General features: G+C 40.0%; 1 protein-coding gene across 2 annotated transcripts in view; it reads left to right on the top strand.

Moving 5' to 3' along the window:
* Positions 1-2,202: 2,202 nt before the first annotated feature.
* RBM25 (RNA binding motif protein 25) overlaps positions 2,203-14,776 on the top strand; it is a 32,445-nt gene continuing 19,871 nt past the window's right edge. For both annotated transcript variants that reach the window (XM_059849614.1, XM_059849613.1), the window contains exons 1-5: positions 2,203-2,329; positions 8,675-8,795; positions 12,469-12,518; positions 13,952-14,122; positions 14,415-14,472. In XM_059849614.1, the coding sequence (XP_059705597.1) occupies positions 8,690-8,795; positions 12,469-12,518; positions 13,952-14,122; positions 14,415-14,472 (385 nt within the window). In that variant the 5' untranslated portion in view covers positions 2,203-2,329; positions 8,675-8,689. The remainder of the gene's footprint in view (positions 2,330-8,674; positions 8,796-12,468; positions 12,519-13,951; positions 14,123-14,414; positions 14,473-14,776) is intronic.

Below are 14,776 nucleotides of genomic sequence, written 5' to 3'. Positions count from 1 at the left end.
TTGGCACAGTAACTCTTTTTCCTGTTCTCTTTAATGCTGTAACAATAATGTAATTTCACTTGGTATTTTGCATAAAAGATTAATTTAAGAGATTGACAAAATAGACTGACATCTGTAAGAATAAAGTTTTGGTGAACCAAATGTCTTCAGACTGAAAAAATCCTGAATAATGAATATAACTAATACATATGAGGTAGAAACTTCTAAATCTCACAGTGCTATTCAGAGGAGCCAAGTAATGAGATCAATGAGTCTAGCATCTAAGGGATCTTCCTCTAAGTGCCTCTATTTAGACTGGTAATGTGATAGAGGGAGCAATTAAAGGATATGAGGAAGGGAAGAAAAAATGCACATAAAATGTTTAGAATGCATAGTCTAGAAACAATGTGACCCCTGTACCCTGAGGTGCTGCCTAACATTTTTGGGATGATTTCTCATGCTTGAAATACAAGACAATTGGCAGACAAAAAGAGCACCTCTTAATTTTAACCTCAATATTAAAAGCCATGTAGTGCAATCTTCACTATTGGCTTCAGCACAAAATCCTGCAGTTTGCAGTGAGAACTGAAGAAAGTGAACTGTGATCAGTATCTGGAAAAGGGATCTCAGTTGTGTAACTGAAAGGCAGAAAGATAATACAAGCACTAGGGGTGGGCAATTATAAAATCCCATAGCAGAAAGAGTAAAGACAGGAAAGTAGTTACATTTACTGGATGCTTCTGCTGCTATTCTTCCTTGATTAAGAAGGACACAGAAGGCTATAGTTGATTTGTGTAAGAAGAATAAATGCAAAATAGCCTATTTCTTTGGCTAAAAAAATAATGAATGTCTAGTTGAGCAAAGCCTTTGCAATGTTTCCTGTAAATAAAAACTTATTACAGCAGCACAAATCAGTTTGGGATTCACATTTCTTTTTTAAGCTGAGCTGTTGTTGTCTGAGCTGTTGAGACAAGACAGAGAAGATTCTGAAAATTTTTGTTATGCCCTTTCTCTTTTCCTTGGTTTTCTTAGGTATGCTTATAAATGATTTTAAATATTAACAATAGTCAGTATTGTGGTCACTAAATTTGTATTAGTTTGAGGGAGATATGCCAGCTCTTTAGAATAAGCAGTAATTAATAGAAAGTAAAAATGCTGTTTCTGGTGGGAGAAAAAAATTACATTCAAACTTAAAGTATTTCTTGAAGTATCTCTTATTGCTAAAATATTTACTCTTAGACATCATGTAAAGCACAGTGATGAACAGGACCTTAGTTCCAACACAGTTGTTGGCTGTTCAGTAGCACGTATGACATCAGCCGGATAGTTTTAATCTGCTTTGTACTGAAGAAGTTGTTCTACAGGTGATTTTGTCATTGGACTCTTGTTTTTTGAGCACTTTTCTTTAAACAATGTAAAATACAACACATTTTTTCCCTAGTTAATCCAACACTTTTTAAGCAGATTTATGCACGTGCTCATTTTGTGGTCTACCTCATAATAGTCTGTAAGGTCACATTCCTCTCATTCATAGTCACTTCCTCTTTCCACTTGCAACTCCTTGCCACCAGTGGCATAACTACAGCAATTACTGTCTTGCATTTCGTGTTGAAAATTGTCTCTTAATGTAGTTTAAATGCTGAAAGTAGGTCAAAGAAACTACCAGTTGTAGACCATGGCTAGGCCCAAAAGCACAGTGGCGTCTTTCTGATGAGCATACAGCTGCCTAAGGCACGCTCTTTTTGCTGTGTAAATCCTTAGGTCTTTTACAGCACACAGAACCTTCCATTAAAGGCAGTTACATCCTGGGGTGCATCCCAAACAATGCGGGAGGGGATTCTCTGCCTACGGTACAGCCCGTCCCGACCACCGTCACGGGCGAGTCGCAGCTCAGCCTGGCCTGAGTGCCTGGCTGAGGGGGTCATGACGGCTGACAGACAGGCAAGGCTCCGTGCCACCCACAGCCGGGGGATTTCCAAGGCCTCCTGCCCCGACCGGCGGCACTTGACCCCGACATGGCGGAGCTCCGAGCCGGGTCACCGCCCCGCGCCGCCCCCCGCACTAAAGATGGCGGCAGCGCGCATGCCCCTTGGCTGCCCCGGCCCTTCTGCCCGCCGCCTCTCTATGGTCAGCCGCGGTACTGCCTGGGCGCGAGCGGGGGCGCTCTGGCACGGCCGCCTCTGTGGTGGCGCGGCGCGGTGCATGCCGGGCCGCTGGCGGAAGAGGCGGGTCACATGACCCCGCGCGGCGCGGCGGCAGCGGCTCGGCGCGGTGTGTTCGCGGCCTAGCGGGGCCTCAGTCGGCCCAACGCCTCCCCCGCGCCATCCCCGCCCCGCTCCGCAGCCGACGGGTGAGAACCGAGGGGCTGCGGGGGGATGAGGGAGGCAGGGAGGGAGGGCGCGAGGCGGTGGCTTCTCTGCCGCCCGCTGGGCGGAGGCACGGCCGGGACCGGGCCGAGGCCACTGGGCCGCGGCGGGCGCTCGCTGGGGAGGCGGCTCGGGCCTGGACGGGGCGTGGAACGGGCGAGCGGCCTCGGGGCGGTGCTCGCGAGGCTCAGCGCTTCCTCTCCCGCTGAGACGCGTGGGAGTCCATTCCGCCGGCCACGGCGGGAGGTTCGGGAGCGGCCCTGCGGGAGGCGAGGGGAGCCCGTCGCACGCCCGGGACCAGGACCTGCGCGGAGCTTTGCTGGCGCCCGACGCTGTTCCCCGGGCCCGGCCGCCTTGGACTGTGGGTGGGATTTTTACTTTTGCATGTCGGGGAAACCGATCGCGCTAGGAAACGCGATATATTGCGACAAAGAAGTTATTGTCCTTAGTGTGGATTGGCATGGTCATCTTTAAACACGTGTTAGCAGGTCGTGCGTACAGTAGTCAAGAGTGATTCATCCGTGTCAGGAGCCGTTGTGATGTGCACACGGCATGTTTTTCTCATGATGTCTTTTTTCCGTTGAAGAAAAAGACCTTTGTCTGCCTGAAGGAGAATTTTTGTTTCAACACAGGGACCATCCTGAAGACAACTAATGGTTTTATTGTTTCTTTTTTTAAGGTCGCTAACGGCCCAAGAGAAAGTTAGCTCTCAAAAGTTTTGTATTTCTTAGCCCATTCAGACTGAAATACACACACACTGAATTTTAGTCCTTTTGTGTGTGTGGCAGGAAAGCATTATTTCAGATATTGCATCAGCATTTATGAGGTGAGTTCAGAACAAATTAAAAGGAAGAATAAGAGAGTTTCTTACTTTCCTTGTGTAGGAGTGGCATTGATCAGAGAGCTTTGTGTTTGCTTGTTTCTCTGCCTCTGAGTGCTCATTCATGTAAGTGCTGTAATGCCACAGCCGTGTTTCTGGTTTGGGAAGAGTCAATAGCCAAGTTAGAATGCAGAGTCACTTACTTCACTAACCAGGGCTTTATATGGGTGCAGAGGCACAGAATTAGGAATTAAATCAAGTATCTTAAAGTTCTGATGACACACTTAATGGACCTCTACTTAAAGGGCTCTTGGACTGAGACTGGTGGACACACTGCTTTTTGTGTTGCTTTATAATAACAGTGGGATGCAGCTATTCCACAACAATTACTAAACACTTTCTAGATCACCTCTGAAAAACAAGTTAGAGCAAATACTACTATTTTTGTTCTTAGCTTACGAAATCTATAATATATTTTATCTCTCCCTGTGTCTGTTGTATTTAACATTTAAATCTTGCTTCACTTGCAGGGCATTTTGGAGAAAACTATAGGGGTCTGAGAAAGTGGTCATTTTCACTGAGGAAACCAGTCGGCTCGGAACAGAAGATTTTTCTTTTAGGGAGCTTTTTTTTGATGACAAGTAGTAATATAAACAGCACTTTTGTTGGGTGACAAGCTAGGAGGCTGCTTTTATAATGGAATGGCTTAAATATCCACCCATCGTGTGGAGACCAGCACACAAACCTGTGTGATAGTACAGACTTTAACAGACGGGTTTGTTGCCTATGTTTTCTTCAGCCTGCACAGCTGTTTTGTGCAAGTTATTCTAGACTAAGGGTACAGATTTTTTGTGGTGCAGGAGAAGTGTTTTGGGAAAACATTGAAAGGAAGTTAAAATTAGATAAAATTGAATCAAACTAGATCAGCCATACTGTCACTGTTGCTATGACATGTCATGTATGTATTCCTAAAAGACATGAAGTTTGTTTGTGCATTAAGACTTGAGGGGTTTTGCAGTCAGTTTTAACTTTGTTTGGTGTAGCAGTAGTAAGTATTGCAACTGGTTGCTCCATGGGGAACCTGAGTGCTTTGAAATTGGTTCAAATGTTTTGCAAGTTTCTAAATAAAGTTTCTGATGTGTAAACAGAGATACTAATATTGATCCTGTAACAATGGTAGAATTACGACGCTGCCCTGAATATACGCTGCCCTGAATATACGATGGAATTGCCAATTTAAAATACATTCATTACCAGCAATTTTTATAGAGTTTACGTTCTGCTTATGGCATATCTCTTCACCCCTATTAAAAAAAAATGGGGTCAGTAAAACAGAAGGTTAAAAGAATACTATTTAAAAAGAAATTACTGCGTTAACAGTGCAGCCAGACCAGTACAATCTCAGTCCCCTCTTATTGGGACTTCTAGGAGTCAGAGATGATAAAGAAGAACAGGGCAGCAGTGTCTCGGTGATGTTGACTCTTGTTTTGTAGTAGTTTTGAGTTCTGTGTGGACTCAGACACTTGATTCCAGCCCTAAGGTGAGCTCTCTGCATTTGCTCAGCTGTAAATCAGAGCCAGCATGCTCCTGGTGGACAGAGCTCCCTCCCAGCAGGGATCTCACCATGACAGGATTAACCAGTCTCAGTGGATTTTACCAAACCTTAGAACCTATGCATATATCCCTGTACTCTCTCGTTTCAGGAGATTGGTGCAGTTTGCTCTGCATGTTGCTTATTTCCACCAGGACTTAAGTCAGAAGTGCAGTGTAGAAAGCAGCTGAGTTCCTTCTGGGCCAAAGTTGAACCTGGAATATTATAGCTGTGTTTATGTAGCACTTGCCTTAGTAGCTCAGGCTGTTTTTGAGCTAGGTCTGCATAGAGTAAACTTAGGTGTTTTACTATTCATTATATAATTAATCTGCAGCTTAGAGAAATGGCCCAAGGCTAATAAGGTGTTCACCTACGTTACTGTGTTCACTTGGATCAAGGGTGTGCTCTTGAAGGAAATCTCACAGTCATCATCACTTAAGAAGTTTATTTCATATAGGCTTGTGCTATTCCAGTGGATAAGCTGGATTCCTTTTGGATGAAAATATATTCAAAAATGCACTCATACCTACAAACTGGCATTTCTTTTAGTGGGGTGAGCCTCCCCAAAACATGTAGTGTAGACATTAGGGTCTTAATTTCCATTGGTTTTGTTTAACAGACTTGTTCCTATTGTATGGCTTGCTGGCACAGGCACAGCCTAAACTGACTGCACTTTGAGTCTGAGACCTGACATAAGTCCATCATTCTGGGAGGTAAAGATGTTGTTTTTTCAGTATTTTGAGTGCTATCAGGCCAGATGATCACTGCTTTTCTGTATTTTTTGACCGCTGTAACATTCATACAGGTTAAACTCTTGCTTAGAGAGCTGCTAGTTTAACTGCAGCTGTCAAGAATGCTGCTTACATTCAGTTTCACTAGAGGCAATACTTCTGTAAGTCAGCTGATGTTTTAAAAATATGTTAGGACTGTTTAGTTTCTTACTTAGACGTTTGAATAAATTAGGGAAGTTGGTTGTTCACTGTGTATATTCCTGAGATCACAGTAAATGTATCAGAAATTGATCACTGAACTGTACTGGCAAGGTAGGAGGAGGAGGACAGTCTGCAGAGAAGTTCAAGGTGCTGTTCCTGATATGTCTGCAAGTGTATTCTACGTAGATTCAGCTTAGCATCTCCTAAATTTTCATACCTAACCTTTGATTTGTAGTTGCTTAGAAATTTGATTCAGAGCCCCGGTGACTGTTGAAGGTGTATCTGTGTTTTTGGTGTGTTGTCTAGCTCCTGACAGAAAAGAATGTGTTGTGCAGTTCCCTTAATTGTAGCATCTTGGATGCATCTTCCTCCCTTGGCCAGATCTCTCACTTCTCCAGTGAGCAGTTTCACTCCTGGTATCTTGATCCTCATAGCTTTCATAACGGAAACAGAATTAAACTGTTCTCTCTGCTGCTTTCACATTAGCAGTTACACAGAGTAGTGAGAAGGAGACCAAGGCTTTCCTTAGTTCTAGTTTTGATCTTAAATGCCACAGGCAGCAGAGTTGCTAGGATTTGTCCCTGTAAGAATTAAGTCAGTAACAGGGCAGCTTTCTAGCTGCTGTGAAAATAATGGTACAAACATGGGGGGTGAGGGGTGAAAGAAGGAAGTGCTTTGAAATGGACTGTTGAAGTCCTGTGTGTAACAGTGTGTTCCACATCATCTGCTTGAAAGATTGAAAGACTAAGTTTGTTCTCTTCTTACTGCCTTTTACGCAGCAACAGTAACTTTGTTGACTGCTAAATCTTTGGTTATTAAATTTAAATTGTAAAAAAACCAACCAAACAGTTCCTTCTCTGCGCATATTTAACATCCACTGGCTATGGTATGTTTCAGCATACCATTCTTTTAATTCAAATAACTTTAATTTCTTTTAATTCAAAGTACTTCTTAGTCCCCAGGCTTTTTTTGTTGGCATCTCCAAAATGATGGCTCAGATAAAGTGTTTATCAGAGCGAGAGAAGGGATTGCACCCACAGGCAGCCTGGAAAATTACTTCCCCAGTTATTCTTATATGTTTTACAGACCATGCATTAACATCGTGTGGACCTCTAATGGTGCAACTCTGTTGTAGCCTGTTTAGAACCATTTCAGACACAGTAGCTTATTGTTTGTACCATCTGCCCCAAAACAGCTTTGAGTTTTATCCAGTTGTTTATCAGCTTGAAACGTAGGTAAGAGCTGGGAGCCTTGAAGATCTTAATTTTGTGGGTTTCTCTTGGTTATTTTTTTCTGTGTGTGAAAGTTTCTGCCATCTTAGACCTTGTGTCACAGGAGTGTTCATTGTTTTGCCTGGTGATATATTGATAAATGCCCTTAGGGGTCAGTGAATGCCCTCATCACATACCTTGTGTCATTGATGTAGTTGTAAATGTTTCCTTGGATGAATTATGTGATAGGGTTATATATGTGTTCTTAGACCAGAATAAGTAAGTTCTGGTGTTAGAAGGTATTACCAAATACATCTGGATTTCTCTTTCATCCTTTTCAGTCTGCTATATGCATTTATCTCTCATAGTTGTTTCCAGAATCTGAGGAAGTAAAGTTTTTCCAGGTGGTAGTTACTAGAATTTTTTGCATCTTTCAGATGTACCCGCTGTTATTTTAGAGTACTGATACTGTCTTTTACTTCTCGTATTTAAGACTAATGGCTTGCTCTTGAACAAGTCTGGAAGGTACATCTGTCTCCAGCAAAGCTTGTTTTCCATTCCTTGTGTGTTCAGTGCCATTGTGTTCCTGGCTTGAAGAAAGCATGTTACAATCTATGGTTCTGTTGCATGTATCAGAATTTTGCTTACCATAACTGTTTCTCCAGACAGCCTTGCTTCAGTTTTGACTCATGGTTGCCTGTTTGGAAAGCAGGTGCAGTGCAGATCTGATACTGTAGGTTGTGAGGCAGTTTGTAGAGTCCAATGAGAAATGCAAACATTTCTGCCGACAGCTTACTGGGTTCTTGTCACTTGTGATACTGTGTCTTCATGATTCATAGCCACATGATCCACTGTGTGTGAACTTCTCCAATGCTTCCTCACTGCAGTGTGAATGTAGGTATATGCTCAGTAGTAATATTGTGACCAGTTTTGGTTTTTTTAGAACTGAGGGCCAGCCTTCCATGAGGACTTGACTGTGTAAGGTTACTGAAACAATACTGGAAGCAAGAATGCATGCCTTAGTTGTAGTAAGGGTGATGTTGAGTGTTTTATGACTGGGTGGTCTCTGTTTCAGGGTCAGTAATATGCATGTAAAATAATAATCTGAATAGAAAATGGTGTTTGAAGTTATCTTTACTCTCTATGGGAGTGTGTTGACCCTCAGCTCATGGGCTAATGTCCAAGTTGTGCTCTAGGAGATTTGTGGACTGGGAAGTTAAAAATAGATCACAGAACCCTCTTTCAGGCTTTTAACTCTCTTTCTGCTGGGATTTGAGAATCTCTCCAATGTCATCTTAAATACAACTCCCCTTAGTGCTGAGCATTGCGAATGTCCCACTTCATTCTGGTGTCTTGTTCTACAGTTGTATTGTGTGTGATCAATTCTTGTACAACAGAACTACTTGCTTTATTGAAAATGTGTTACAAGATCAGTTTTGCTTTCTAATACTGCAAAGATAGCTTTATTTTAAAGAAACTGTACTAACTGTTAAATGCTCTTATTGATATGAGGAGTCAGATATAGCTTTGTTTTTCACTTCATTCTGAAACACTTCCTTAGAAGTGCTGTTTTTAATTGAGAAAGAAGACTTCTACTACATCTCTAACATAATGAATAGCTGGGGGAAAAAAAGTTGAAAAAAATTAGTTTTAGTTTGTAGTTGAATGTCCATATAAAAATTTTAAATAATTATGGACATTTACCACTTCACTGCTTTTGTAATTCACATTTGGGAACTGACTAGTACAAGTTTCCTTTTCTGTCTTTTTTACAGATTGTGACTGCAAGTATGTCTTTTCCGCCTCATTTGAATCGCCCTCCTATGGGAATCCCAACGCTTCCCCCTGGGATCCCACCTCCACAGTTTCCTGGTTTTCCTCCGCCTGTACCTCCTGGTAAGTTATATTAATATATGGAAGTATTGTAGAATTTAATTTCTTTATATTATTCTGAATGCCTTTAAGAGCCAGTAACTTTTGTAAATAATATATCTTGGTAACTCTGATTTGTGTACATTGCAGTTGAGTTTCTAGTTTTCCCACAGATCATGTCATGTGAGCAAGCTCCTTTTGGTCTACCAAAGCCAGTTTACTTTTGATCAGAAATGAAATACTGACTTTTCTTGAGCCTTTATTCAAGACTGAAGCTGAGTGACGATTTCTGTTTATATTAGGTGTTCCAAAGCCACTGTTTTGAGAGTAATCCATTGTAATAGCCTTTGGAAACTCTTGGGTACGCTGAGTATGTGTAATGTGAAAATAGAGGAGTAACTTTCAGAGAAGGTTCAACTTGTTTAGTTGTTTTCCTCCATTTTAATGTCCCACTTTCTTTTGCTTCTTCTATTCTTTCCTCTAAATGTCTTGCAAATTTAGTTAGCCTTATAATTTCTTCTCATCTTCCCAAAATTTTTTCTACCTTTTTTCTTTGTTCATCTGTAAGATCAGCCTCTGTTTTTTGAGTTGAGACTTTAACTGTCTGGAACAGCTTGCTTTCTGTACATTGTGAGTATACATAATGATGACTTGAGGTAGGAGACCATAGAGCAAGTGGGAGAAGAGAAAACATCAGAGAATTACCTCTTCAGAATTCATCATAAGAGCTGCAGAAAATAACTCCTGTCTTGTCTGTATTGTCTTAAACTGTGTTGTACAGGAGTGTTTTATAGACAATAGAGGCATTAAAAAACAGATGGTTGAACTACAAAAAGATTTCTGCATATCATTTATCAGACTAATCTTGCATTAATTTTTTGAAACATTTTTATTGAAAACTATGAGATGTTACCTATTTTCTGATAATGGCAGAGTTCTTCCTTAGGTAGCATCCTGCCATCAAAAATTTCAGGTTGAATTTTAAAATCATACATCTTATTTTTCCTAGCTCCAGTTTGTGTATACTAGTGTATAAAACACTAGATCCTTAAAAAAAAAGTCTTTCTGAAATATCTTTTAAAATGCTTGTTATAATTTTTGGCTCTGAACATTTTGCCTCTTAGCATGTGTGACAAAGATCTTTTTGTTCTCTTGTGCTTAAATAGTCTCATTTTAGTATTAGGAATCTGAATAGTATCTACATACTATTCAGTGGAGAAGACTGGTATTAGGTGAGAATAAAACTTCTGTCTGCATAAGAGAAACATGATTTGCTTGCTTGCGCAGACAACATATTTTGACTTGTAGAGGGAGGAATATAGATCTCACTTCTTAGTATAAGCACATCGGTAGAGCTGAAAATGCCACAGAGATTTTATGAAATCTGCTCTGAATTTAGTCCATATGTAAGATCACAATTTTAGTGACTTAAAATATTATCTTTAGCTAGCTGTTTGGTCAAAAATTCGTGTCTCATTTTCCTCAGCCTGTAATTTTTTGAAGAGTTTCAGTTGGAGTAGTTTGCTTGCATAATAACGAAGTTAGGAAAGGTGATTTGCTTTGCTTAAAAATGCAGTTGCTAAAACCAGGAAGTTTTAGCATTTCCCAATATTAGTGTGGGAGATTTGATAAGGAGGTGATTCTGATAAATCTCTGAAGATTTCTGGATACCACTAAGGTGTAAAAAACCCCATTTTGCATGCCAGAAGTGCTGTAGTAGGTCAGACCTGCAGTCCATGTAGGCTGATGCATTGTGTGGGCAGTGGAACTAGAAGTCAGTATTTAGGGTGGGTATGTATCCCTGTCTGCTTTCTTAGTCTTTTGCTTCATACACCAGTAGTGTTAGGGATCTTAGAGTATGATCTGGTTGTTCTTTGTATTTTTCTGGACCTGTCATTTATGAACATTTTGGAATTTTTTACTCTGTTCATCTCTGTCACATCTTAAACCAAATTTTAAAAGTTCATTAACTGCGCTGTGAAAAGTGCTACTCTGTTACTCTTAAGTCTGTCTTTAAACTCACTGCCTACTCAATGTCTCCCTCCTTCCCTAGTTCTGATGTGGGAGTCGGGTGAGCTGAGTTTAGGGTTCTGTACACCTCAGCCACGTTCCATGCCTTGCAAACCTCCACACTTGAAGAGTCTCAGAGTTTGCAGCCTTTCTTAGTAAAGCAGCTCCTTCACTAGTGAAGTCATGAAGGTGTTGTCCTGTGAGGCTAGGCAGCCTTGGGTTGCAAAGACCAGGTCTGTAGGCCTTAGTCAAAATTGTAGGTGCACCAAGCTTTTGTGTAGCAGCTAAGTGATGCCTTTATGGTCATTATGTTTCCTGACGATGCCCAATATTTCAGTGGATTTTTGTGGCTTCCACTGAACATTGGGCAGATAATTCTGTGAAACTATCAGTGATAACACAAGTGTGTTTGCTGAGCTATAACTTTAAAAGCCATTGTGATAATTAATATAATTATAGGGCTGCACAAACAGTCTTGCTTGGGAGTAGTTGCTACAGCCTGTGAGATGCTGTGGTGTGTTAAAACAGAGACCATGGGAGAGCAATACAGTTTTGATTGTCTGAATGATTTGGTGGAATGAGCGGTATTATGATCTTAATATGAAGGGACCGAGGAAGAGAATTGAGAGCTGGAGAAAATAAAAACATAAATAAAGCAAAACCAGAGTGGATGAGGAAAAACTTGGAAAGGATGTCTGAGGAGAAGTGTTTTAAGACTAAACACTAGAGAAAGTGGGGTAACATTAAGTCTGGGAGCAGTAGGTTGCAGTAGTTTGTTCAGGATTTTCTGAATACAACAGTAAGGGAAGGATTGAGAGGGGAAAAACAATGAAGTCTCTAGAATGAAAAAAAAAAAAAGGAGATGCAGGATTCCTGTGAAGAACATGAGATTGACCCCACTGTTCTCAAGTCACAATGTGTGTTCTGACCAACAAGTAGTTTTGATAAAATCCATTCGCTTAATATACTTAACCTCTAGCAGCTGGCTTGTAAAGATAAAGAGCCTTTCCTATGATCAAATATTGGCTCCTGAAAGTGCTTAAAGCTGTCAGTGAATTTGGTAGTGTAAAAGAGGTATTGCATGGTTTCATCTGATTCAATAATAATTTAAAATATTATTTAATATTAATTAATGAATATTATTGAAATTCTGTATTGTTCTAAATTAGATGTTGGAGACTGACAAGTGAAATATTCAGCAGCTTCTCAATAGAGGTTTTTTATGCTGCCTTTATTAAGCTATTCCATAAATAGTGGCATGAAGCCTGGTGCCATTCTCTACAGGACCTCATCCCTAAAGCCATGTTCAAAAACCATTGTGCTGTGGGAATTCTGTAAGCTGGGAACAAGATCATCTGTAGGGTATCAGCTGCCTTTGCTCTCAGGCATTCCCTGCCTCATTCATCACCACACTGTCTTCTAGAACAATATTGTGGCTTGAATATGCTCTGAAAATAGATTTGTGTGTGACAAAGTTGAAATGGTTATACCAGAAAGTGACCAGGATGCCTATGGTATGTTATATATACTTCCTTGGAATGCTTGAGGAATTACTGGTAATCAGTACTGTGAAAGTCTTACGCGACCAAAATTGCTGTCTAGTTTGAAAATCATGTCTGCATTGATTCCATTTGTATTCATCAGTTCTCAACAGGGCAGACTAATATTTTTGTGTTGTCTTTCTCAGGGACCCCTATGATTCCTGTACCAATGGGCATCATGGCTCCTGCTCCAACTGTAAGTATTACAGTAGGGATAAGATTATAGCCAAATAAAATTGAGAGTAAAACTTAATATATGTCAACAGTGTTTTAGTTTTGCTCTGTTGTGTCAGAATTCTACTATGAAAGGAGCTGCTTCATTTTAAATGAAACTATAATGCAAATGTTATGCTAGTTTCTCACCTAGACAAAGTTTGAAGTAATGTCTGGAGACAGCAGCTGCAGAGGTGAAGCAATTATTGTTCTGGCAAGAAGATGTACTTCTCTCAAATACAGTGCAGAATACAGTGAAAGGCTTTATCTTTGGTTCATGTGTGCTCTTCCTGTGCAGTACAGTTACATCAGAGAGATTCCAGGTCTTTTACTCTGGAGTTTTGTAGCCATGACATAGTACCCTGGAGGCACTACCTCATCCAGGTTTATAATGCCATCACGCAGCACTGCTAGGTTGTCCAAAAACGTGTGATTTGACAAGCTTGCAGATAAGCTTGCTGTCTCCATGTTGCAGGAAAAGGAATAATTGCTTCTAATATCCATCTCTGGAAATGCAAATAAAAGGTTTCTTTGTCTATCTTACAAATTTCAAGTTGGAAGGGAGGTTTATGATTTTTGGGTGGAAAAAAATGTGCTTTAAAATATAAATGTTACTTCTTGACTTCAAAGTGAGTTACCATTTGTGTGATTTTGCAGAAGTGAAATCTCCCCAAAATACAGAATTTTTGGATAGCTTGTATTTTCTTCTACTGGAGGGTATGTTCATGGTAACCAGTGTGTTTAAGACCGAGATACTGAAACAAATTTATTACTGATTTTTGTAATTAGACTAACTTTTAGTAAGTGACACTTCTAGAAAGGTGTTCTGAGAAGAGAGACTATTGGTGAAAGAAGTGTAGCAAAATGGAGCAGATAATCCTGCCTGCCTTTCTACAGTTAATGTACAGATGTTTGCTCCTTTACCTAAAGAGGCTTTGCATTGTGTGTTTATTAAGTGAAGCAGTAGTGTTTCTTCACTGTATGGATGCTTTAAGATCATTTGTCATTTGTCCATTGAAGCCTTTGAGCCAAAGTTACTTTTCTTATTCACAGCTTGGTTTTTACACTATTAGGTAAGGTAATTCAACTTCCAGTGACTCAAATGTTGCAAACTTGTTATTTGTAGGAGAATTAATAACATTAGAGTGTTACTGTATGCTCACATTGAGACCTCCATTGGCTGTGTTCAGTTATCTTTTGTTATCTTTCTTTGCCAGAAAATAGCCATCTTTTTTTGTGTTGTAGAAAATATTAAAGCCTGAACTGCTTATGGGTGTCTTACTCCATAAGCCTGAGGTTCGTATGAAAATTCAAATTTGAAATAAGTGTGCATCCTTAAGTCTCATGTCTTATCAATTGAAAAAAAAAACAAACCAGTCCAATGCTTTATTTTACAACTTCTCCTCTTCTTTATAGGTGTTAGTTCCTACCACAGTGTCTATGGTTGGAAAACATTTGGGAGTCAGAAAAGATCATCCTGGCTTAAAGAACAAAGAAAATGATGAAAACTGTGGTCCCACTACTACTGTTTTTGTAGGCAACATTTCAGAGAAGGCCTCAGACATGCTCATACGGCAGCTTCTAGCAGTAAGTACAGCAGACTGCTTGTTAAATTTCATCCCTGGCTGATGAATAAAGGAGCCATAAGCAATGTATTGAAACTTAAAGCCGAGCTATTCCCACTCACTGAAATAGCAGCCCACTATGCCTGAATCCAATAATGGCGAGTACAGCTTTTTTACACTAGATGTCTCTGAATATAGGCATCTTTTATTTTTAGTAGTTTACCCTGTTTTAATTTTATAATATTTTGCAAAAAGTGGTCACATTTTTGTAATGTTTTGAATGTAATAATTAATGATAGTTCTCTTAATTGCAGAAATGTGGTTTGGTTTTGAGTTGGAAGAGAGTGCAAGGGGCATCTGGAAAACTTCAAGGTAACTGTTTGTGCCTTTCAAAATCTCTAGATATATTCTTGTTTTTATTAGCTGGCAGCATTTTAATATTGTGACACATTGCACACATTCTTAATCATTTTACATTTTGAGATGCTGTAATATGATAGCTGCAAAATGCTTTTTAGTAAAGGGCCAGTATTTTCTGGAATTGAGAATAAAATAATATAAGTGAGCATGGTTAAATGGAGAGATGTCTTGGGAGCCTAGTTTTCTTACCTTTCTTTTCTGAAATGGAATGATTTATAGACTATTCCTGAGAAAGCTTTGCCAGTTTGGACTTAGC

The sequence above is a fragment of the Haemorhous mexicanus genome, chromosome 6, assembly GCF_027477595.1.
Source record: "Haemorhous mexicanus isolate bHaeMex1 chromosome 6, bHaeMex1.pri, whole genome shotgun sequence".
NCBI lineage: Eukaryota > Metazoa > Chordata > Aves > Passeriformes > Fringillidae > Haemorhous > Haemorhous mexicanus.
The sequence above is the reverse complement of the archived record's forward strand: the minus strand, read 5'-3'. Positions and strand labels throughout refer to the sequence as shown.